The sequence below is a fragment of the Elephas maximus genome, chromosome 1, assembly GCF_024166365.1.
Source record: "Elephas maximus indicus isolate mEleMax1 chromosome 1, mEleMax1 primary haplotype, whole genome shotgun sequence".
In the NCBI taxonomy this organism is placed as follows: domain Eukaryota; kingdom Metazoa; phylum Chordata; class Mammalia; order Proboscidea; family Elephantidae; genus Elephas; species Elephas maximus.
The window spans coordinates 100500841-100524249 of NC_064819.1; the positions used below are offsets into that span (position 1 = coordinate 100500841).

Genomic DNA, 23409 nt, shown 5'->3' on the forward strand with positions numbered 1-23409 from the left:
GCATCTCATGAGCAGCCACCTGTCAGTGGAGGCTTTCATCTTGCTGTGATGCTAAACAGGTTTCAGCAGAGCTTCCAGACTAGGACAGACTAAGAAGAAAGGTCTGGCAACCTACTTCTGAAAATTAGTGAAAATCCCATGGATCACAATGGTATGATCCCATTGTGCGTGGGATCGCCATGAGTCTCGGACTGACTCGACGGCAGCTAACAGCTGCAACAACAGCCCTCTGAAAAGTTCCCTTCTTGTCCCTGGCCACAAAACGCAGAGAAAAGAGCTCCTGACAGGGCACGAAAGATGCTCCTGAGGGCTCCTAAAATCTCTGTGACTAAGCCCCAAGAACGTCAATTAGGCAGCATTAATTACATACCACCAGTTTCAGTGAGACCCTCAAAGGGGAGGCAGACTTGAAACTTCTTTGGAGACTAAATTAAGTGGCTCCCAGGGGCTCTGCTACACATAGAAGTTGGGATTTCTCGGGGCGGATGGGGCAGCTATTCCACCAAACTGCCCTCAGGCAGGGCCAGTGCTTGGCTGGGATTGACAGCCCAGGTCAGGCAAGTCGGGTCTTCCTGCCCCACATCCAACTACCAGGCCAGGGGGGTCCTATGTCAAGGAATCAGTTTCCCCACTGGAGGGAGTCGGGGGAATGCTGATCAGGCTTGGACTGATTTGGAGACTTGCTTTTTGTGCTAGAGGGTCTCCTTCAGCTGCCTCCATCTGCTCCAGTTCCATTCCATGTCTTGCTCTGCCTCCAGCAGACTGTTTCCATTCAGACAGCATCATTCTGGTTCCCTCGTCCTATGGGTTCCACTTGGGTTTGGCCAATAGGGGGCACTGGCATAAAATGCAGGAGGAAGAGGTTGGCGTATTTCTTCCGCCTACTGCCCAGCCTCAGCACTGTGGTTCTGGGAATGCGGGCCTCCCTCCAGGACTACAGCTCTGCCCATCAGCAGGCCCTCTACCCCAGCTCCACCTCTCCCTGGGCTCTGGTGGCACTGTCTCTTATTGCTGGGCTGGTAACAGCTCCCAGCTGTAGTTAGTCCCTGGGTGCTGCACTATTCCTTATGAGTTCTCTCAACCTCACTCACACCTTTGAAAGAAAAAACACCTTTGTTAAAATCTCTTCAGTCAAACCCTTTGAGTAGAATTCTTTTTCCTCCTGGAGCCCTGACTGATATATTTTCTCTTTCACAAACATTAACACACAGACAATTTCCAATTCAACTGGACATAAACCTCCCCCCCCTCCATTCTGCTCAGACTTCCCTGTGTAACGTTCATGTCGCCAAGAAGGTGCATGGCTGAGATGCCCAACATTCCATGACAGCCCTTTTGGAAGCAGGGTCTCAGCTACTGCTGGCCCACCTAAGGGCCTCGGTCGGGACTCTTAGGGACCAGGGCCAGCCTCCTCCATTTTGTAGAAAGTGGCCACCCCAGCCCCATCCACACATGTGCTGAGCATCAGAAGAGTCATTACTCCATGAAGCCAGACTGAGGGCCAAGTAGGTAAGGACAACTGCTAAACTAGAGTCAGGGTTTGAGGCTCTTAACCTGGGCTTTAGTGGGCTTCTGACACCCTGAAATGGAATGCAAGTGCCTGTCTGTACATGTCTGCGTTTTCTGCAGGGAGGAGCTACAGTTTTCATCAGTTTCATGGAGGAGCATGTCTCCAAAAGCTGTAAGAACCACTGATCTCAGAATTTTCTACTCATGGTGGTAAAGTGAAGTAAATAGTTCATAGCACAGAGTCTGGTACCAGGCTTCCTGGGTTCAAATTCTGACTCTGCTACTCACTGGCTGTGTGACCTTGGGCAAGTCCTTTCCCTTCTGTGCCTCAGTTTTCTCTTCTGTACAATGGGAATAAAAATTTATGTCAGAGGGTTGTTGGAGGCTTAAATGATTTAATTTATGGAATGTACTTAGAAGAGAGTCAGGGACATAAAAAGTGCTCTGTAAGTTAATGATTCCCTACTCTGGTTCCTTCCAAATCTCAAATCCTGGCCCAGCTGCCTGGGGAGTGTTATCTCTCAAGTCTCTGAACTCAGTTTTGTTGCTAAGACTCTCCTGGCCCTAACTGCTAACGTTTCCTTCTCAGCTCCTCACCTTCCATGCCTAAGAATGTTTCTGGGTGTGTGGTCCCGTGGAAGCCCCAGCTCTGAGTGGTTTCTTTCCAGAAATCTCCCAGAGACAGGGTGAAGCTGAGGGGGAAATGCAAGACCAGCCCTTCCTGCTCACAAACCAGCTGCTGTTTCAGATCCAGGCCTTATCCTCCCTGCTGGCTCCTCACAAGCAACAGGCCAGCAATGCCCCAGGCCTCAGTCAGAAAAAAAAAAAGGCAGCAAAATGTGTAAAGTTTGCTTAGAAACCAAAGGCCTGGAGAAGAAAACTCGCTAGGGCCACTGGCGGGGGAAGAAAGGCAGGAGGAAGCCTCGGGCAGAAGGCTGCTGGAGGATGGAGGTACCTGAACCTGCTCAGCCTCAGCTCAGACAAGCAAGGCAGCCTGGGAAGAGACTTCCAGATTTCTAAAATCTTGGCTGCTCCTCTCTTCTTGGGGGCAGTGATGGTTCACTAGTAGAGTTCCCGCTTTACATGTGGGAGACCAGGGTTCGATTCCTTGGCCAATGCTCCTTGTGCTCAGTCACCACCCCTCTGTCAGCGGAGGCTTGTGTGTAGCTACGATGCTGAACAAGTTTTAGTGGAGCTCCCAGGCTTAAAAAAAAAAAAAAAAGACTAGGAAGAAAGCCCGGGCAATCTACATCTGAAAATCAGCCAGGGAAAACATTCTGGATCATAATAGTCAGAGCCACAACCAATCATGGGGATAGCACAGGAGTGGACAGCACATCGTTCAGGTGGGCATGGAGCTGCCATGAGTCAATACGAAAATACCTCGTGGGGGAAGGGCAAGGTTGGCAAACAAACACAGAAGGTATGCATTATTCAAGTAAAAATATGGTAACTGTGATCTCGGGCAAGTCATTCAATCTCTCTGAGCCTTAACTTAGTTTTCTTATCTGTAAAATGGGGATAATAATACATGCCTCATAGGGTTGTTGTGGAGATTAAATGAGTCAACACATGGAAACACTTGGTGCCTGGCACACACTAGGGGCTACAGGAGGGTTATTATCAGTATTGAAGACCAGCTATGTAGCAGACACTCCACATGGCACATCATGCACATTCCGTTGGAAGAAATGGCTTGTCCTGCTTTAGCAATGGGAAAATGCACACTCCAAAGGGTTATCCACATTGTCTCACACAGATAGTAATCAATAGAACTAAGATTTGAACCCAGGCCAGTGGCCATCCCACTACAACACCCTGGTTCTGGGCCTCACTACTCGCCAGTCACAGGCATTTGCAAGGGGTTGACCTGGATGTTGGGTGCTGCCCCTGAGCTGCCTGCTGTCAATGCCACCCTTCCCCCAGTGGGTAGGTTGTGAAGAGGAAGGTTGTTGTCATTTGCTGTTGAGTTGGTTCCTGACTCATAGTGACTCCATGCCCAAATGAACAATATGCTATCCAGTCCTGTGCCATCCCCATGACTGGTTGTGGCTCGGACAGTTGTGATCCAGAAGGTTTCCGCTGGCTGATTTTCAGAAGCAGACCCAGGATCCCTGAGACAAAGGCTTTCCTGGGTCTTAGGCCTGGACAGAGAAGGTACCCTTTCTGGCCCCTGACGCCAACAGCAGCTTTCCTTCCTAGTTTCTCTTAGTCTGGAAGCTCCAGTGAAACCTGTTCAGCATCATAGCAACACACAAGCCTCCAGTGACAGGTATTTCGAGGTACTGGCATTTAGGAAAACACCTTGCGGGGGAGGCCACAGTGGGTAAACAAAGGTAGAAAGTATACATTATTTGCATAAAAAATCCAGTAGTAGGCGATGGGAACAGGATTCGAACCCAGACAATATGTTTCCAAGTCAATAAGGAGTTAACACAGTCACTAACCAATAAGTAGTTAATACTTATGAATAAGGCTGAGACTATATGCTACCCAGTCTTCATTTCTGTTGTCGTCCGGCCCCCAACCCAACCTCCGAACTCCTTCAGAGCTTACTGTCCCTTCCACCTTGTTAACTCTTCCTGTGGATGGTGGCTGATTCTACAGGTCAGGTCATACAGGTGAGTGTCCCTAACCTGTACCTCTGACCACTCCTCTCTCCCACCCCAAGCCTCCACCTCCCAGTCCTGGACCTTCATATGATTTCCATCAACATTTGTTGATTGACAAGGTGACCTGGAGCCTGATGATTTTAGACCTGGAAGAAACCAAATCCTCTCAATTAACCAATAAGAAAACAGGGGTGGGGGCAAGAGAGGGGAGAGAGGGAAGGGTGGCTTCTGTCTGAGGTTACAACAGCTAACTAGGAAAAGGACAGTGACAGGCGCCTGGGTCAGAGGCACCGTGCCCTGGTTCTTCCAGAAGCCTGTCATCGCCCCCTCTCTCTCAGGTTGCTTTCTTCCATCAATCCTCCCCCTTCTTCCCCTTTGTATCGTGACTTCTCATCTTCAAAGCACTTCCACTCATCCATGATCTCATTTAGTCCCCCCGGTGACCCCTTGGAGGAGATATTATTATCATCCCCATTTTAGATGACGGAACAGAGCTCCAGGAGGCCAGAAGACTCTCCCAAAGGCACCCAGCAGGTCAGGGGAAGGAGGATCAGGGTGCTGTGCCCCACCCCCACCTCTCTGCACCCCTCGCAGGGCTACCAGGAGTGACGAAGACACTGGGTCCCTGTGTTCACTGCGGCCCCCTGCCTCAGTAATGACTGGGTGGCTCTCTGCAAGCCAGAACAAACTTTGTGGCCCCTGATTTAAGCATCTCTTGCCTTTTTACAAATTACAGCTGGATGAAGCTTCAAAAACATCCCCCAGCTGCAAAGCCCCCAGTGGCTGTGCTGGCCAGGACAGAAGGAGGCTGGACCTGACAGATGGCTCTCTACCTCACAAGCTGCTCACCCTTCCCAGTCGTAGCTCCCCCTATAATTTTCATATATTATTGATGGTTCTTTAACTGGGGATTCTAACAGCCTTGCTGCAGAGCCTAGCCCTGGCCCCTATGAATCATGTTCACTGGGATTAAAATTAGAGGCCAGAGAGCTGTTTAGCTCGAACAGGAATAAGAAAGGGGAATGTGCTTTCCAAGGTTGGCCCCCGGTGGCTGCCCAGCAGCCAGGAGGAGAAGGGATCGAGGTCTGGGCACCAGGAACAGGCCACAGAGGACCTGCCTCCACATCAGGTCTAGAAAGTTCTCTCACTGGAGGAGTCCAGGATTCCGTGGCCACCACCTCCTTGAGGAAAGCCAGGCCCAAAGAGGGGAAGAGGCTTGCCTAAAATCACACAGAGCAAAATGTCTGCATTCATGTTTCTTTGGCAGGTAGCATTCCAGACCATTTCCTGTTTTGTTAAGTCCTCTGGTTGAGGAAGGGGCAGGAGAATTCACTCCCACATTCAAAGGTGGACATGAGGAGGCCTGAGTGAGCAGACCCAGGCTCCATGTGACAAAAGCCTTCCTGGGTCTCAGGCCTGGACAGAGAAGGCACCCTTTCTGGCCCCAGACACCAGCAGTGGCCTGTGAAATGTTACCAAGCTCATGATGAAAGACTTCCTGCCAAAAAGTTTAGTTCCTCTTTAGCCATTGTTCTGGATAACTTGTAAATCATCCCAGCTCCTGGGGGAATGGCCTTTTTACCAATGTGCCTGGCTGCCAAACTGCCAGCAAAGCATTCTCCACCAGCCCCTGGTCTCCCCCTTGTCCAGCTTGGGGGCTGAGGAAGGGCAGACCTTGAGCAAACCCTGCCCTAAAGGCCGCAAGGCATGATCCAGGGGCCCTGGAACCACTTGTCCCCCAGCTCACCCCAAAATAGCTACATCTCTCCCCAAACAACATCACAATGTCTGAATAATCAGTGGTTCCCTCCTTTGGCTAAAGCATTGGTTTCTCACTTATTATTGTTGTCAGCTCCCAATTCATCCCAACCCCACACATAACAAAACAAAGCTCCGCCTAGTCCTATGCCGTGCCCATGATTGGCTGTGGATCAGACAGACCATTGTGATCTGCAGGGTTTTCGTTGGCTGATTTTCAGCAGTGGATCACCAGGCCTTTCTCCCTAGTCATCCTTAGTCTGGAAGCTCTGCTGAAACCTGTTCAGTATCACAGCAACACGCAAGCTTACAACGACGAGAGGGTGGTGGTTGCGCACGAGGTACACTGGCCAGGAATTGAACCAGGTCTCCTGCACAGGAGGTGAGAATTCTACCACTGAACCACAACTGCCCCCTTGGTTTCTCACTTAGGGCTTCTTATTATAAAAAGAACACTTTTGGAGCATTTTCTATATGCCAGGCACTTTACATGAATTAGCTCATTTAATCCTCGCAGCAGGTTTGTGAGACTAAGCACTTGCCCAAGATCCTCCTGCTGGGAAGATGGTGGGTTGGGATTTGGACCCAGTCACTTTGACTTTACAGCCCACACCCTCAAGAGCTCAGCCACAACTGAAAATTGCAGCTGAACACTAATGCCAAAGGGTAGATAGATTTATGAACTACCAAGGGACACGGCGTAGAACCTTGGGGTTTGGAAGAAAAGCAAAATTCTTTCTTCAAATGAACTCTTAGGCTTATGCCAAATGTATCACACAGAAATAATGAACATCTCTGATTAAATGGGAAAGAAGAGGCAGGAACCACACACAGATTCACAGTTGGTGCCGGTCATGGATTGAATTGTGTCCCCCCAAAATATCTGTCAATTTGGCTAGGTCATGATTCCCTTGTATGATTGTACAATTGTCTGCCATTTTATCCTCTGATGTGATTTCCCTAAATGTTGTAAATCCTACCACTGTGATTTAATAAGATGGATTAGTGGCCATTATGTTGATGAGGTCTACAAGATTAAGTAGTGTCTTAAGCCGATCTCTTTTGAGATATAAAAAAGAAGTAAGCAGGGAGACAGGGGGACCTCATACCACCAAGAAAGAAGCACCAGGAGCAGAGCGTGTCCTTTGGACCTGGGGTTCCTGCACAGAAAAGTTCCTAGTCCAGGGAAAGATTGATGAGAAGGACTTCCCTCCAGAGCTAACGCAGAGAGAAAGCCTTCCCCTAGAGGTGACACCCTGAATTTGGACTTCAAGCTACTAGGCTATGAGAAAATAAACTTCTCTTTGTTAAAGCCATCCACTTGGGGTATTTCTGTTACAGCAGTACTAGATGACTAAGACAGTGCCTGAGGTACCTCTGAGGTACCACCACTGAACCCTGGGCCTAGGAAAACCCACTCTGAAAATCCATGACCTGGACCATGGGACCTGACGAACTGGATGGTGACTGGCTACCGTTACTGAACATTTTACTTAAAGATTCTACAGAAGAATCCTGATCAAAAGGGGGTAAATGTGGAACCAAATTTCAAATTCTCACAGAATCTAGACTTTCTCAAGCCACTGAGGTTGGATGAACCCTCAAAATGATTGCCCTGACATAATCTTTAAATCTTAAACCAAATATATCCTCTGAAGTCTTCTTTAAACCAAACAATTAAAAAAAGAAAAAAAACCCCGCTGCCATCAAGTCAATTCCAACTCATAGCGACCCTATAGGACAGAGTAGAACTGCCCCATACGATTTCCAGGGAGCACCTAGTGGATTCAAACTGCCGACCTTTTGGTTAGCAGTCGTAGCTCTTAACAGTTATGCTACCAGGGTTTCCAAACCAAACAATAAAAAAAAAAAAATTTTTAGGTTAGCTTAATTGGCAAAGAATGTCTCCTTCCAGCATTGTAGTCTTTTAAAGAACTACCTATATGAGATCAAATTGACAACAGCAACTTGAATGATGAGATAGGAAGCTTAAGGGGCAGTGAGTTTATGTTAGTGACGGGGGAATAATTCAGAAAAGGAGGGTGAGAATGGTTGCACAACTTGAAGAATGTAATCAGTGTCACTGAATTGTACATCTAGAAACTGTTGAATTGGTGTATGTTTTGCTGTTTAAATTTCAACAACAACAATAAATTATTAAGAAAAGCAGTGGCCTGGGCAGAGGAAAGGACCAGGGATCCAGGATCAGACCAGGTTTATATCCTGGTTCTGCAGCTTTCTAGCTGGGTTTCCAGGCAAAGCAAGGACCTCTCTGTGCCTGTTTTCTCATCTGTGATGTGGTGAGGGCCAAGAGATATAACGGAGGTGTGGCTGACATGGAAGCTGTACAGGACAGCAGGAATGTCAGTTGTCCTTTGATTTTAGGGAGGGACAGGAAAGGGGACAGAGCCTCTTCACAGTCCTGTCTGGGAGAATTGCATAATAATGATATCTATCTACAAGTACTGAGCACAGCCAGACACAGTGATAAGTGATTCTGTTATCTGGTCCCCACCACGGTCCAATGAACAGGCATCAGGATCCCTTTTTAATAATGAGAAAAAAACTAAGGCTCAGAGAAGTTAAGAGACGTGGCAAAGAAAGGATTTGAACTGACTCCCATGACAGTGCTTACTGTGCCAAAGCAAGTTTTAAACCACTAATCTAAGACTGTTGTTAGGTGCCGTCATATCGGTTCTGGCTCATAGCAACCCCACGTATAACAGAATGAAATGTTGCCCAGTCCTGTGCCATCCCACAACAGTAGGCACATTTGAGCCCATTGTTGAAGACACTATATCAGTCCATCTCATTGAGGGTCTTCTTTTTCACTCACTCCTTACTTTACCAAGCATGATGTCCTTCTCTAGGGATTGGTCCTTCCTGATAACGTGTCCAACATAAGCAAGATGAAGTCTTGCCATTTTCGCTTCTAAGGAGCATTCTGGCTGTACTTTTTCCAAGACACATTTGTTCATTCTTCTGGCAGTTCACGGCATATTCAATATTCTTTGCCAACACCATAATTCAAAGGCATCAATTTTTCTTCGGTCTTCCTTATTTATTTTCCAGCTTTCGCGTGAGTGTGAGGCAACTGAAAATACCATGGCTTGGATCAGGCGCACCTTAGTCTTTGACGTGACATCTTTGCTTTTTAACACTTCAGAGAGGTCTTTTGCAGCAGATTTGCCCAATGAAATATGTCATTTGATTTCTTGACGACTGCTTCTATGGGTGTTGACTATTGATCCAAGTAAAATTAAATCCTTGACAGCTTCAATATTTTCTCTGTTTATCATGATGTTGTTTACTCATCCAGTTGTGAGGGTTTTTGTTTTCTTTATGCTGACGCCTAATCCGTACTGAAGGCTGTTGTCTTCAATCTTCATTAGTAAGTGCTTCAAGTCCTCTCCACTTTCTGAGCTGATGACAAGGGCAAAGGCCACCAAAGGCTCCCCAAGAGGCCCAAGGCTCAGGTGGGCTCTTTCTTTGCAGAGGACACCTCTCTGCAAAAGGGAGGGGGTCTATAAAGTCAACCCCAGCTCGCCTTGGAGTGCACCCCTTAGAGAGGCCTTTCTCCTGTACTGGACTTTAGCAATAATAATGGTTCACTCATTCCTTTAAGTCTTTCCATAAAGGTCTATGTAGCATGGCTGAGGAGTCCCTGGGTGGTGCAAACGATTAAGTGCTTAGCTATTAACAAAACATTTGGTGGTTTGAATTCAACCAGAGGTGCCCTGGAAGAAAGACCTGGCAATCTATTTCCAAAAGATTACAGCCATTAAGAACCCTATAGATCGAGGTTCTACTCTAACACACATGGGGTTGCCATTGGTCAGAATCAACTCAACAGCAACTGGTTTGGTATTTTTTTGGTGTGACAGGGGCCAGATCCTGTGTTGGTCGTCAGGGATCTCAAAATTGGGCTCGCAGCCTGGCAGAACTGTCAGCTGTTGGACAAACTGGATCCCCAATGTCCTTGCCCACTGCTGTCTCATCCCAGGACCTCCACAGAACTCCAAATTGTCTTCTTGTTTCTATCTTCCCCCTCAAGCCCACTCTCCACATAATGGCTGGAGCTGTCTTTTGGAAACATAAACCAGGTTGCATCACTCCTCTGCTTGAAACCCTCCAATGGCTTTCCATCACGCTTAGATCAGGATCCAAACTCCTACACAGCCTATGCAGGAAGCCCTCCAGGATCTGCCCCTGCTGAGCTTTACGACCTTATGTCCTACTATCTTCATCATTCATACCTCTCAAGCTACACTGGCTACCTTTTTGCCCTTTGAATGCAATGAGCTTATTCCTACCTCTGGGCCTTTGTACCTGCTGTTCCTCTGCCTAGAACACCCTCCTACCCCCTACCCCCAGATTATACATGCCACCACTCAGGACTCAATTCCATTTCACCAGTCCCTAAGCAGGGTCTCCCTTGACCTCCCTAAGTAAAGCAGTTCCCCTCTCCCTGGTCACTTTCTACCTCATTACTCTGTTTTAGCTTCTTCACAGTGCTTATCAATCAAGACCTGAAATTCTCCAATTTATTTGCCGACTACACTGCAATGTAAGCTGCTTGAGAGCAGGGACTCTGCCCTGTTCTCTACTATGTGCCCAGGGCCTCTGCCCTGTTCTCTACTATGTGCCCAGGGCCTGGATCAGTGTATGGCACAGAGTAGGTGCTTGATAAATGTTTGTTCACTGATTGGTGACTCTTTGGAAACCATGATTATTTCAAAGATCTCATTCTCCCAACAGAATCTGGCATAACTCCCCAGGATGGGGTTCCAGGCTGTGCCAGTGGGGCCCTGCCCTCCCTTCCACCGACCGAGGAGAAGATACAGTCCACGTAATTGCCAAGGAACCCAGGGATAGAAGACGAAAAGGGACAAAGACCTTCCCCCAGAGCAGACAGAGAGAGAGAGCCTTTTCCTAGACTAAAAAAAAAAAACTAGACTAGTGCCCTGAAATTGGACTTCTAACCTCCTGAACTGTCAGGGTCTCACTCATAAATTTCTGTTTGTTAAAGCCACCCACTTGTGGTATTTGTTGTAGCACCACTAGGTAACTAAGACATTCCCATCATCCTTCAAGTCCCAGTCTAGTACCACCTTCCTCAGAAAGCCTCATCATCCCTCCTGGACGCCTCCCTGATGTGGAGTACTGAGAATTCACGTCTAAATCACTTGGGTGGCTCTGGGCCTAGTTAGCATCTGGAACTTGGGGCCCCCAAGAAGATTCATTCCAATTCCCTCATCAAAACGAAGAAAAGGGAGGACTCAAGCTTAGGGGACACTGAGCTTCTGTTAAAGGTGTTGGTATATTTTTGGAAACAGTGGCGGTGGTTGAACGACATATTGAACATAAGTAATACCACTGAACTGTACACGTGAACATTGTCGAAATGCCAAATGTTTTATTACGTATGTATTTACCGAGATTAAAACAAACAAGCAAAAAAAAGAATAGTTCTCAGCCATAAGGAGAAAGGACGTCCTGATGCACACCACGACATGGATGAGCCTTGAAAACACCATGCTGAGCAAAATAAAGCAGTTCCAGAAGGATAAATATTGTATGATCTCATTTACATAAAATGAGCAAATGTATAGAAAGCAAAGATTATTAGTGATTACCAGGGGCAGGGGTGGGGGGAAGGGGGAGTTTTCACTCAGGGAACATTAAGTTTTGTGTTATTGGCGGTGGAAGGATTTGGAAAAGGAGAGTGAGGATGGTCGCACAGTGTGAAGAACGTAATCAGTGTTACTAAATTGTACATGTAGAAGTTGTTGAGATGGTGTCTGTTTTGTTATGTGTATTTTCACCAAAATCAATTTTAAAGAAAGAACTGGGTTCAGGTGAGGGAGAAAAAAATGAAGAAAAGGGGACTTTTAAATCATTCTATGTCTGTGTCTGGTATCCTCAGCTCACTGTACGGTCTCTGAGGACTACAGCTTTGCTTCCTGGAGGCGACCACAGTATCTTGTTCAAGTTACTTTCCTTTTCTTATCTATAAAATAGGCTATCTGTGCCAGGCATTGTGCCAGGTGTATAAACTGCCTGGCACAATGCCTGGCACCCAGAAGTCCGTGAATAGATACTATTAACAATTTTTTTATCTTTTACCAGCTGCCTACCTGGCACCACCAACTTTGCCTACGTTATCTCTAATCCTTACAATAATCCAGCAAGGTGGGTATTATAAATCGCCCATTTTACATGTGAGGAAACTGAGGCTCGAGAGGACAAGTGTCTAGCACAAGGCTACACAGCTCCAGGTACCATGGTTCTTATGCAGTCTGACTCCCAAGCACTGCCCAAGACTCCACCTCCTCTGTGGATCCATAGGGAAAGAACCCTGGTTTCCCAGCCATGTCCCGTGGGGTGAGTTTCTTAATCTCTCTGAGGTCTGAGATTCATGAGTACCCTCCCCTCAGAGTTTATGTGAATGGTGGTGGAAGGATTTGGAAAAGGATAATGAGAGTGGTTGCACAACTTGAAGAATGTTACAAGGAGTAGGGATGATGAGTATGAGATGCTAGGCAGACAGCAGACACTCAATAAAAGACAGCTATTGTCACCCAGGAAACCCTGGTGGCATAGTGGTTAAGAGCTATGGCTGCTAACCAAAAGGTCGGCAGTTTGAATCCACCAGGTGCTCCCTGGAAACCCTATGGGGCAGTTCTACTCTATTCTGTTGGGTCGCTGTGAGTTGGAACTGACTCGATGGCAGTGGGTTTGGTTTGGGTTTATTGTCACCCAACAGGTGCTCCATACCTCTTGGTTGATTCTTTGAGTAGCTTAGACAACAAGAGTTATTGGGGAGCTATCTCGGCTTCTGGGGGTGGGGGTGCCTAGGAAGCTCTGAGAAAGTTAAAGGTGGATGGGAGGGGAGCTACCTGTGATGCTCTGGGCTGGAGAACTGGGCTGTGTAGGAAACACACTTTGGGAAAAATACTGATAAAGAGATGTGTGTTCCAGAGGGTGGGCCCAGGCTGGTAAAGGGACAAGAAACAGTGACATAAGAGAAACCACTGATACAAATGGCCACGTTCTAAGTCTCCCCAAAAGCTGACTAACGGGTGCCATGAGCTATCCTCAAACACTGAGAGTGAGCACGTGAAAGAGAAAAATCAACAGACCCTACCTCTAAGGAGGACAGAATTAGAAACAACGGTGGAATGTTGCCCTTTGTATAAACCAGTCGTCATCAGGTCGATTCTGACTCATGATAACCCATGTGTGTCAGAGTAGAACTGTGTCCCATAGGGCTTTCAGTGTCTGGGTTTTGGGAAATGGATCACCAGGCCTTTCTTCTGAGGCATCTCTGGGTAGACACAAACTTCCAACCTTTCGGTTAGTAGCTGAGCACATTAATCATTTGCCCCACCCAGAGACTATCATAGTTCTTATAACATCATGTTCTAAAAACTACTTTCACATTTACTTTTCTGTGCCTCAGTTTCCTCCTCTGTGAAATGGGACCAATAATAATACCTCCACCATAGGGTTGTTTTGAGAACTAAATGAGTTAATACACATAAAGGGCTTAGAACAGTGTCCGGCACAATACTGTTATATAATGTTATCACTGTAACATAGAACGTTATCACAATTAATCAAGGAGCCCTGGTGGTGCAACAGTTAATCACTTGGTTGCTAATTGAAAGGTTGGCAGTTCAAACTCAGCCGGTTGCTCCACAGGAGAAAGACCTAACGATCTGCTCCCATAAAGATTACAGCCAAGAAAACCCTACAGGGCAGTTCTATTCTGTCACAGGGGTCACTATGAGTTAAAATCCACTCGATGGCACCCAACAACAACAACATCACTATTATCATTGCTATTATTGTTATTATTATTATCTTCCTGAATAGAAGTGAGCTATTATTATTATTACCTCCCTAAATTGAAGTGTCTGGTCCCGTTTTGCATCCCCGGCATTCATCCCCTAGCATACAGTAAGTGCCAAACACATGCTCGTGGAATCACAGATATGTAAAAGCACATATTAAGTTCCTTGCTCTGAAGAAAATCATCCTGATTATTTAGAGATGAACCATTCACTCCTAGCCAGGGTTAAAATGTCAACCAGGCTGAGGTTACTCAAAAATACTCTGTTCTCCCCCAGGGTCTGTGGGTGGGGCAGCTGGGGCCACACGCCCTGCAGGTGCTATGGGCCCATCAGCGGGACATTAAGATTCTGTGATTCCCATCTCCTCCTTTATAAGGGGCCCTCAGTCAGGACTGCCGCCTGGTGAGGGAGGGGCAGGGATCACCATGCCCATTTTTCAAATGGGCAACCAAGAAGGGCTCCCTATTTTGTTCTTTTTCCCAGAGACAGCATTTCTGGGCCTCTTCCTACCAAACCATCCTGCCTTCCCCGGGCCACGCCGGCTTTGATGCAAACGGTGCTCGTTTTCCTGGGCTAAAATTACATCTTGAGTCCATTTTCATAAAATGTGGTGACAGATTTAGGTGCTGGGAAGATGGAGCTTTCTCAGAAGGCACAAAAATGACCCGCATAGTTAAAATCAGCTGAAATCCGGCAGCCAGGGGCCACAAGGGCAGCTTTCATCCTTCCCAGGATTGTCACCGCCTGGTGCAAACCCCAGGGTCCAGGCCTGCCAGAGAAATGTCTGTGTCTGTGCTGGACTCACCTCTCAGCCAAGACTTGACCATCTCTCCGCCAAGACTCCCTAACGGAGTCTTGCTCCCAGAGGGCAGTGATCTAGCATGAGGGAATAAAGGAGCTGGTACCTGTTTACTTGCAAGAGTAGGCTTCCATCCCAGGGGCATTTCCATAGAGATGGATCTGAAGTTTTCTTTAAAGACTGTTGTGGATTGAATTGTGGTCCCCCAAATATGTTTTTAAATATGTGTTATAGGGTCGCTATGAGCTGGAATGGACTCGACAGCAATGGTATTTTATAAATGTGTGTTGGAATCCCAACCCCTATACCTGTGGATGCAGTTCCATTTGGGAACATGGTTTTCTTTATTATGTTAATGATGCCATATCAGGGGAGGGTGAGCTATAAAAAGAGCAGATCAGACACAAAGACCAGCAAGCACAAATGGTGGAAAGACAGATGCCACAGGGAGATCTCCAAGGAAAGGAGAAACTCCGAGGAGAATGCCAGAGAAGCTGAGACAAGGATTTTCCCCCAAAACAGACAGAGTGAGAGCCTTCCCTTAGAGCCAGTGTCCTGAATGCAGACTTCTAGACTCCCAAACGGTGAGAAAATAAACTTCTGTTCCTTAAAGCCAACCACTGTGGTATCTGTTATAGCAGCACTACCAAACTAAGACAGGCTCCATTCCTGATACTTTCTTCTGTGGGTCACACAGACAATCGGGCAAGGAAGTGGCGCCCATCCACGGAATTGCATCCTCCCTTCTCCAGGAACAGCTTGAAGCCTGGGCCCTAGGAGAGCACTTGGGACTGAGTTCCCCGAAGGCTAGGCACCGGGGATCATCTCCTCTGGTAAACGAGGTCAGCCCCCTTGATATCTAAGGACCCTCCTGCTCTGACATTCTGACCCTATGGCCTCAGCCATCTTCACTGTACCATCCATAAGCCTCCTTGAGTTGATGCCTCCTGGATCTTGCCAGCCTCAGATGCTAAGCACCAACCGTACTCATTTGTCCATGCTTGAGGGTCTCTATTCGCCCCTCTGGACCCACTCCTGCCCTTCCCCACCCTGCTCTGTGCCCCGGGGGCTGATCCAGGTAGACTGCACCACCAGCCCCTAGATCCTGTGTTTTCCAGTGGGGCTCCATGAGCAGGAGGTCAGAGGATGAGAAGAGAATGAGGCTGCCCGGGGTTGACTATATCCCTCCACTGATGGGCAGCCCTCTTGGGGTTCCAGGAACCACTCCCTCTCTTACTTCCCCAGGCCTGGGGTACTACTGGCTCCCCACCATTGTCAGTGCCCATGATTCACCATCCTTCCTGGTTTTCCTAAACCCACCCACTCCTTTTAAATAGCCCTCTATTACACTCCCCCACTTACCCAGGACGGGGACTGACCAGCATTCCTGCCTCCATGCCTTTGCTTACGTTATGTTTTTTGCTGCTGTGTCCTCACGCCACATTCCCCAGCTTCACTGAAACCCAGTTTGACTCAGCTCCTCCAAGTGGACACTCCTAAAGGGGCTGGAGTCTAGCACCCTGGTTCCATGACCTAAGGCCAGTCCTGCCCCTCTCTGCGGAACAAGGAAGTTGACCAGATGATCCAAATGTCCCTTCCAAGCCCACATTATCCAGCTGGCTTGTGTTCAGGTCAAAATGCATTAAAAACGCCCAAAGAACTGTCAAAAGGCTTTAGCCGAATGTGGCATCTGGCTGCAACCTTCCCTCCTCAGAACAACCGTTTTATTCTCATCCATAATTCTCTCCTCACCATTTCCTCTGCTAGGATTATTCACACTTCCAGGCTGCAAACTCCTGAGTTCCAACTCTTGCTTTTGGTGACGCTCTATTCTTTTGATCCATCTCCCTCTTTTCCCCAGCACCTGGTACGTTGCCCGGCACCTCATAAACGCTTGTTGTTACAAATATTCACTGGAACGGAGGAGTGACCAGCAAGGGCCTGAACGCTTTGGATGATGTTGTGCGATAACATTTATTGAGCACTGACTGCATGCCAGGCACTTTAATCCATCATCTTGTTTTGCTCTCACAACAGGCCTACGAGGTAGGTGTTACCCCATAGAGTCCCGGGTGGTGCTCATGGTTAAGGCGCTCAGCTGTGAACTGAAAGATTAGAGGCTGGAGTTCTCCCAGAAGCACCTCAGAAGAAAGGCCTGATGATGTACTTCTGAAAAATCAGCCATTGCAAACCCTATGAACCGACAACAGCAACTTGAAAGATTAGATGGAAAACTTCGGGGGCAGTGAGTTTACGGTAACGGGGGAGGAACAACTCAGAAAAAAAGGGCGAGGATGCTGCACAACTTGAAGAATGTAATCAATGTCACTGAATTGTACATGTAACAGGAACCGTTGAATTGGTGTCTATTCTGCTGTGTATATTCTCAATAACAACGACAAGAAAAAATAAAATCAATTCTGTGAAAAAGAAAACCCTATGGAGCAGTTCTACTCTGGCACCCATGAGTTGGAATCAATGCGGCAACAGCTGGTGATAGTTGATGTGAAAACGGGGGCTCAGAGAGGTTAAGAAACTTGCTCTAAGTCACACAGCCAGAAAGGGCTGAAGCCACGAAGGAAAAAAAAGGAAGCACAGGTATATTCAACACCAAGGCCTCCTGCCTTTCTTCCACTGCATCTTGCCCCTCCACAGCTCTTTCCAGACCACAGGTGTCTGTGGTAACAAGATGCAACTTGGAGGATCAGGGACCCTGAACCAAATGGAATCAAGTCTCAATTATAGAATGTAATTACCGGCTCACCAAGCAGTGTCCTTCTGAAGAGGCCCTTCCCAGAATTTCCTTAATGAATCACTAACACATTAGCACATTCCTGGTTTGCAGGAAGCTCAGCCAAAAGGCTTCAAAAGTCATTAGTTCGCTTAAGTAAGCTAAACATTTCCTTAGCAATCTACTTTACACTTTAATTGGCTTCTAGTCTTGGAGAAGGTGAAAAAGTAAACTTTAACCCAGCCCCTGTGGAAATATTTCCCACCCGTTCTGTGGACAACACTCACCCCCCTTAGGCGGCTTGCCCTGAGAGGGAAGCAGGGCAGGTGATTTTATGGCCATTCCGCCACAAGAGAAAGGGAAGTTCATCAATAAAGTCTGAGATACTGAAGTTTTACTGGCTTTTCTCGTCATGCCATCTGGGGGGGACCCACGTGGGCTCCTGGCATAGGTCATTGTGTGAACCATTTCCCTTCCTTCCCCTTTCCGAAGGCCCTGGGGATTGGGGTGTGTCCTTCTGCTCCTCACAGCTGCCTCCGCCCCATCAGCCACTGAGGCTTTCCTCTCTTAGTGGAGACCCCAGAGTGGGTGGGGCTACCAAGGCCAAATAGCCATAGGAAACCAGCTTCGGACTTGAGGGCCAATAAGCTGATAACCCCTCCTCCACCTCCACCAAAGAAAACAACATTCTCCCCTTCAGCCCTTCAGCTCTCAGCCCTCACTGTTCACAGGAGCCAGGGGCTACCTGTACCCTCCACCTCCTAACTCAAAGCTCCCCTTCCTCTCTGCACCTGAAAACAAGTTCCTGTGGGAGACCTGGAAGGGAAGAATGAAGAAGACGTGGGAAAGACACAATGCCTCTACATCCTGTCATCCTCTGTAGGCCAGGCTCTCTTTCCTAATCCATTCATTCCTTTAACAGCCATTTAAGCATCTACTATATGCCAGGCACTGCTGTTCTGGGTGCTCATAATATCGCAGTGACTGAGGCAGATGAGGAACTCTGGTGGCACAGTGGTTAAGAGATCGGCTGCTAACCAAAAGGTTGGCAGTTTGAAGTCACCAGCCACTCCTTGGAAACCTGTGGGGCAGTTCTTACTCTGTTCTACAAGGGTCGCTGTGAGTTGGAAAAACTTGACTGCAATGGGTTTGGTTTGGTTTTCTTGGAGGCAGAAGAAAATCCCCACCCTTGTGAAGCTGGCAGATAACAAAAAAACTAAGTAAACCAGAGTACGGTAAATAGTGATAAGGATCAAAAAGAAAATTAAGCGAGGAATGAGAATAAGAAGTGTTGGAGAGGTTGAAGTGTTAGGTCAGTTGGCTAGGGAAGTCAAGATCTGAGGGAAGCGTGGAGCAGGCCATGTGGACATCTGAGGGAGAAGCATCACAGGAGGAAGGAACAGCAAGTGCAAAGGCCTTGAGGTGGTTAGAGGCCAGTGTAGCTGAAGTGCAGTGAGTGAAGGTATGAGTGGTAGGAGATGAAATCAGGCAGGTAAAGGAAGGCAGGTATGTGGGGCCTGGTTCGTCACTGCAAGAGCTGTGGTTTTGTGAGATGGGAGCCATTGGAGGGGGTCTGAGCAGAGAAGGGGCAGAATTTGACTTGGGTTTTAACAGGATCCCTCTGGCTGCTGGTGGGGAATAGTGTAAAGGTACTCGGGAGACCCCCACAACCTACTAAAGCTCTCTGTGATCCTGAGAGTGGGCCCTTCAAGCCTACTCTCTTCTCATATATTCCATCAGGTGGGCTTTTGAGCCATTACATGGCCCCAGCTCTCTACAGATTAGTGTGGGGCCCCTTCCCTCTCTCAGACAGGGCCTCACCAGGCTAGGCTCCCCCTACTTTGCACCCCACCCAGAGGCTGCCCCAGGACAGCTCCTCCTGTGCAGCTAGAGAGTGCAGGGGTAGTGCTCCCTCAATTGCTTACTCATTAATCAGGCCAAGGCCTGACTGGTTGTGGAGCATGAATAAGAGCAAAAAATAAACAAGCCTAGGTCTCTGCACTCCAGAAGCATTACTACAGGCTGGGGGATGAGAGCCGCCTCTTGGATTCTACATCCAGGAGCCTCAGGCGAGTATGGCCTGGGCCAGTACAAGGCATCATGGGATACCATCTACAAACCAAGGACCCCAGGACGTCAAGGTTGGATGTGCCCGACCAGGAAAGCTCCTGGAAGGGGTGGTATATGAAATAGGTCTTGGAGGGTGAGGAGGGTTAGGGAGGAGGTCTAAGGAAGGCATTCCAGAAGGAGGGGATGACAGCAGCAAAGCCCAGAGGCAGAAAAGCACAAGGGGCCCACAGGCAAGGGGGAGGGGTAGTTAAGGCAAATGGAATGGAGGTGGAGGATGGAATAGAGATGGGCTGGAAAAGTAGGGTAGTCCTGGGTCGTGGTGGAGCTTGGAGACCAGGCTAAGGACTGAGACTTGATTCAAAGCAGTGGGGGATCACTGAAGGTTTCTGAGAAGAGGGATTACCTAACTGAATCTGTGATCACAATAGTCAGAAGCCTTGGGAATGTGAGGATGGCTTGTTCCATGAACCAGAAAACATTCATGGAATTCTTGCTGTGAGACACAGTGCTAGATGCTGTGTCTCCCCCCTCAGACCGTGGCTCCCTGAGGACAGGGCTTTGTCTCCCTCTCAGACTGGAGCTCCCTGAGGGCTCCCCTCAGACTGGGGCTCCCTGAGGGCGGGGCTGTGTCTCCTCTCAGACTGGGGCTCCCTGAGGGCAGAAGCCATCCCCTCCATCTTCAGTCTCCTCCTCCCTTGGCAGCCTTTCTAGCCTTCATGGAGAGGCAGTAAGGTTTAGATGCTGCAGGAAGGTTCACTTCAGACTTAGAGACGATCAGGTCCAGGCTGATATTTCTAGGGTTAGGAAAGGGGCTGTACATACCTCCCGCCACTGCTTGTTCTCCATTCCTTGAGTATACATGACGCACACTGTGGGGAGAGGAGAACAAACGGTTAAAGCCACAGACCAAGAGGACGGTGGGGGTCCCAGTCGGGGAGGGCCCCTCAGGAGACTGGGGCCTGGATGGCACTGTGGGATCAGTGGGGAGGTGGGTATCTCCTGAGGTGTCAGGGGTCTTGGTGGGTGGCCTCCAAGCCTGGGCTATGACGGCTCTAGACACACCAATTAATTCACAGGGGTCAGCTTAGAGAAGGGTATCTAGATCATAGGTATGTCTAGGAGGGGGAGGTCAGAAGTCATGACATGTAGGCAAGAACAGAGGTTTCTGAAGTGTGAGGGAGATAGACAGGTGGGCATAATGGAGGATGTGGTGGCAGAGGTGTGGCGGGGGAGAGCATCTGAAACCTGCGTTGTACCTTTAGAACCCAACATGGCCTCATGAGGTGAGAGGATGGCTTATCATTATCATCAGCCCCATTTTACTGATGGGAAAACTGACACTACTGTGTCAGGGCTTCACAAGTATAGCAAGTATGATGGGGCAAACCCCCCAGTCCTCTTTCTCCAGGTGGCATTGGTGAAACATCAAACAGCCTTTAGGCACTTGGAACACTGCCTTGCACATAGTTAGGGCTCAGTAAAGGCTGTTAGTCATAATAGGGCTATTGTTATTTTTCCTGTTATTGTCAGAGCAGGACTTACGTGGGTCAGACTTGGAAAACATGTCTTTGTCCAAGAGGTTCCTGAAAGAGGAGGAGAGAGGAGGAATTAGCAGGGCAACCTGGGGGATTTAGGCTGTTGCTGAGACCTGGGGCTGCCTCTGGCCTGGCCTCAGGCAAAGCGGGGAAAAAAGGAGGCTCTTTGGCAAACGTTTATTAAACTCTCTTTAAAAGCCAGCACTAGGCGGGCCCTGGAGGTTCTTCAACTCCACCTTCCTAACCTGAGCTGTGCTTTCTACCTCCCACCTCCACACCATCAACACACGCCCTCCCTGTACCCTGGTGCCCTGGGTCCCATGACCCCTCATTCTCACTCGAAACCCCAATCTGCCCAATGTTTTAGTCCTTCCTTCAGATTCTCCTCGTACCACTTCTCTGTCTTTAAAAAAAAAAAATTAAGCCATCAAAATGTATCCACTCAGTGTCCCATTCTCTCTAAGTTCTGCTTACAGCTAGTTTATTTGATCAGCTCACCTGTGCCAACAGATTAATGAATGACCCCTCCCAGGGGACCCAAGGTGCCCTTGTGGAGCAGTGGTTAGGGAGACATTTCCCTGAGTCACCGAAGCCATCAGCAGTGACAGCCTGTCTGGACAACAGTTAACCCCGCCACCCACACCTCTCACCCTGAGGTAGGAGCCAGAGACTGACAGACAAACAGACAGATGGACAGATGCAACAGCAACCTCGTGCCAACACGTGGCATCCTCTCATGCCTGAGGACCATGTTCATGAATCACCCAGGCTCCAGTCCCTGAGCAGATCCCCAGCGATGGTCTCGAGAGAGGGATCCCCAGACAGCTTGGGGGAAACCAGTTCCTGAAGAACTTACACCCCAGCCTGAGTTCAGGTCTCTCCCTTCAGGGACTTCTCCCCAAAGGTAGCCACCCTTCCCTGACACCCCACCTCCTGCTCGTGACAACCCCTCAGCTTAGCCCCACCGCCCCCTCCACCAGACCTGCTCCCTTTGGAAACCATCTGATAAACCTCACAGCCCACTGAATGCACATCAGAAGAAAGGATATGCAAGATGGCTTTGAAAAGTAGGCAGCAGAGGCTACATTCCAAGTACCCACCCAGTGCCATCGAGTCGATTCCGACTCATAGCGACCAAGTAAGATGTCCCTTTTACAGGCTCATTCACATCAAGGTAGGCTGGCCCATCACTGGGCTGACCTCCACCTGAAGAGGCTAAGTTTGAGGGCAGGGGCGTCTCAATTTAAACAAAGGACAAAAACCCTTCACTCCTTAGATGACTCTGGAATGGGGGAACCTGAAGCCCTGTGAGGAGCTGGAAAGTCATGAAGAGGGTGTGTGTGTGCGTGTAGATTTCTCTACTAAAGCAAGCACTGGGGATTATCTTTGAATTCTGTGATAAGATTCTATAATTACATAAAACCCCAGAATGTTCAAGTTGGAAGAGACCTCAGAGGTCACCTTTTTTCAACTCCTTTCTAAGTTGGGAATGTGAGACTTCGAGAAAGGGCAACTGACTCCTCCAAGGTCTGGGTCTTCTCCAAATTTGGGTCTGGAACTCAAGTTTGGCTATGTGCAGGCTAGTGAGAAAGACAGTGAGACTCTGGCTTTCAGCCTATGGGAGTGTCTGTTTTGTGCGTGTGTGTGTGTGTGTGTTGGAATCATATCTTCACAGAGAAGCAAACCAAAACCAAACTCACTGCCGTCGAGTTGATTCCGACTCATAGCGACCCTATAGGACAGAGTAGAACTGCCCCATAGAGTTTCCAAGGAGTGCCTGGTGGATTCAAACTGCCAACCTTTTGGTTAACAGCTGCAGCTCTTAACCACTACGCCACCAGGGTTTCCCAAAGAGAAGCAAGAGAGGCTTTTCCTGGCCCTGTCTGCCCTCCCCACTGGGTTAAAGGCACACAGCTGAAATAAGAAATAGAATTCAGCCACCTGGCTTCTAGACGACTCCCTGACCTGTGTCCTTAGAACTCTCACTGAGCCCTGGGGCGTGGCTCACTGTGGTCCCTGCACCCAAGAGGGTGGGGCACACTCTCCCCTTCACTTTGCTGAAATTATCCTTCCCATTGCCGTCAATTCTGACTCATGGTGACCCCATGTGTTGCAGAAGAGAACTGTGCTCCATAGGGGATTTCACGGCTATAACCTTTCAGAAGTAGATCACCAGGCCTTTCTTCCAAGGTGCCTCTGGGTGAGTCTAAACCACCAAACTTTGGTTAGTGGTCACTCAAATCCTTCTAGGCCCATTCAAATCCTTCCTCCTTGATTTTGCCTTCTTTGGACACTAACAGCAAGCATTTCTTCTTCCCTTCTCCTGAGCTCTCTCTGGCCCGCAGCAGGCAACACTCTGACTTGCAGCATCGCATTGCCATGCTGAACACATCCTGGGCTGCAAAGACCGTGGATGCATCTGTCTCCCACATTGGCTATGCTCTCCTCCAGGACAGGGACCCTGTCTCTGCCACAGGCCAGCCTGGTGCCTGACTCACAGCAGGGTACGGCAAGCTCAGTGGATGAAGGAAGAGTGTCT

The 23409-nt window shown here is 48.5% G+C and overlaps 1 protein-coding gene across 5 annotated transcripts in view; it reads right to left on the reverse strand.

Annotated features, from left to right (window-relative positions):
* The window catches only part of CPNE5 (copine 5), a 108909-nt gene that overhangs the window by 73046 nt on the left and 12454 nt on the right, over positions 1–23409 (reverse strand). For all 5 annotated transcript variants that reach the window (XR_007518247.1, XR_007518248.1, XM_049890996.1 and 2 more), the window contains exons 2-3: positions 20878–20918; positions 20158–20204 (exon numbers count right to left, since the gene is read on the reverse strand). Coding sequence is in view for 3 of the 5 variants with exons in the window: in XM_049890996.1 (XP_049746953.1) it covers positions 20158–20204; positions 20878–20918 (88 nt within the window). In the remaining 2 variants the exon portion in view is untranslated. The remainder of the gene's footprint in view (positions 1–20157; positions 20205–20877; positions 20919–23409) is intronic.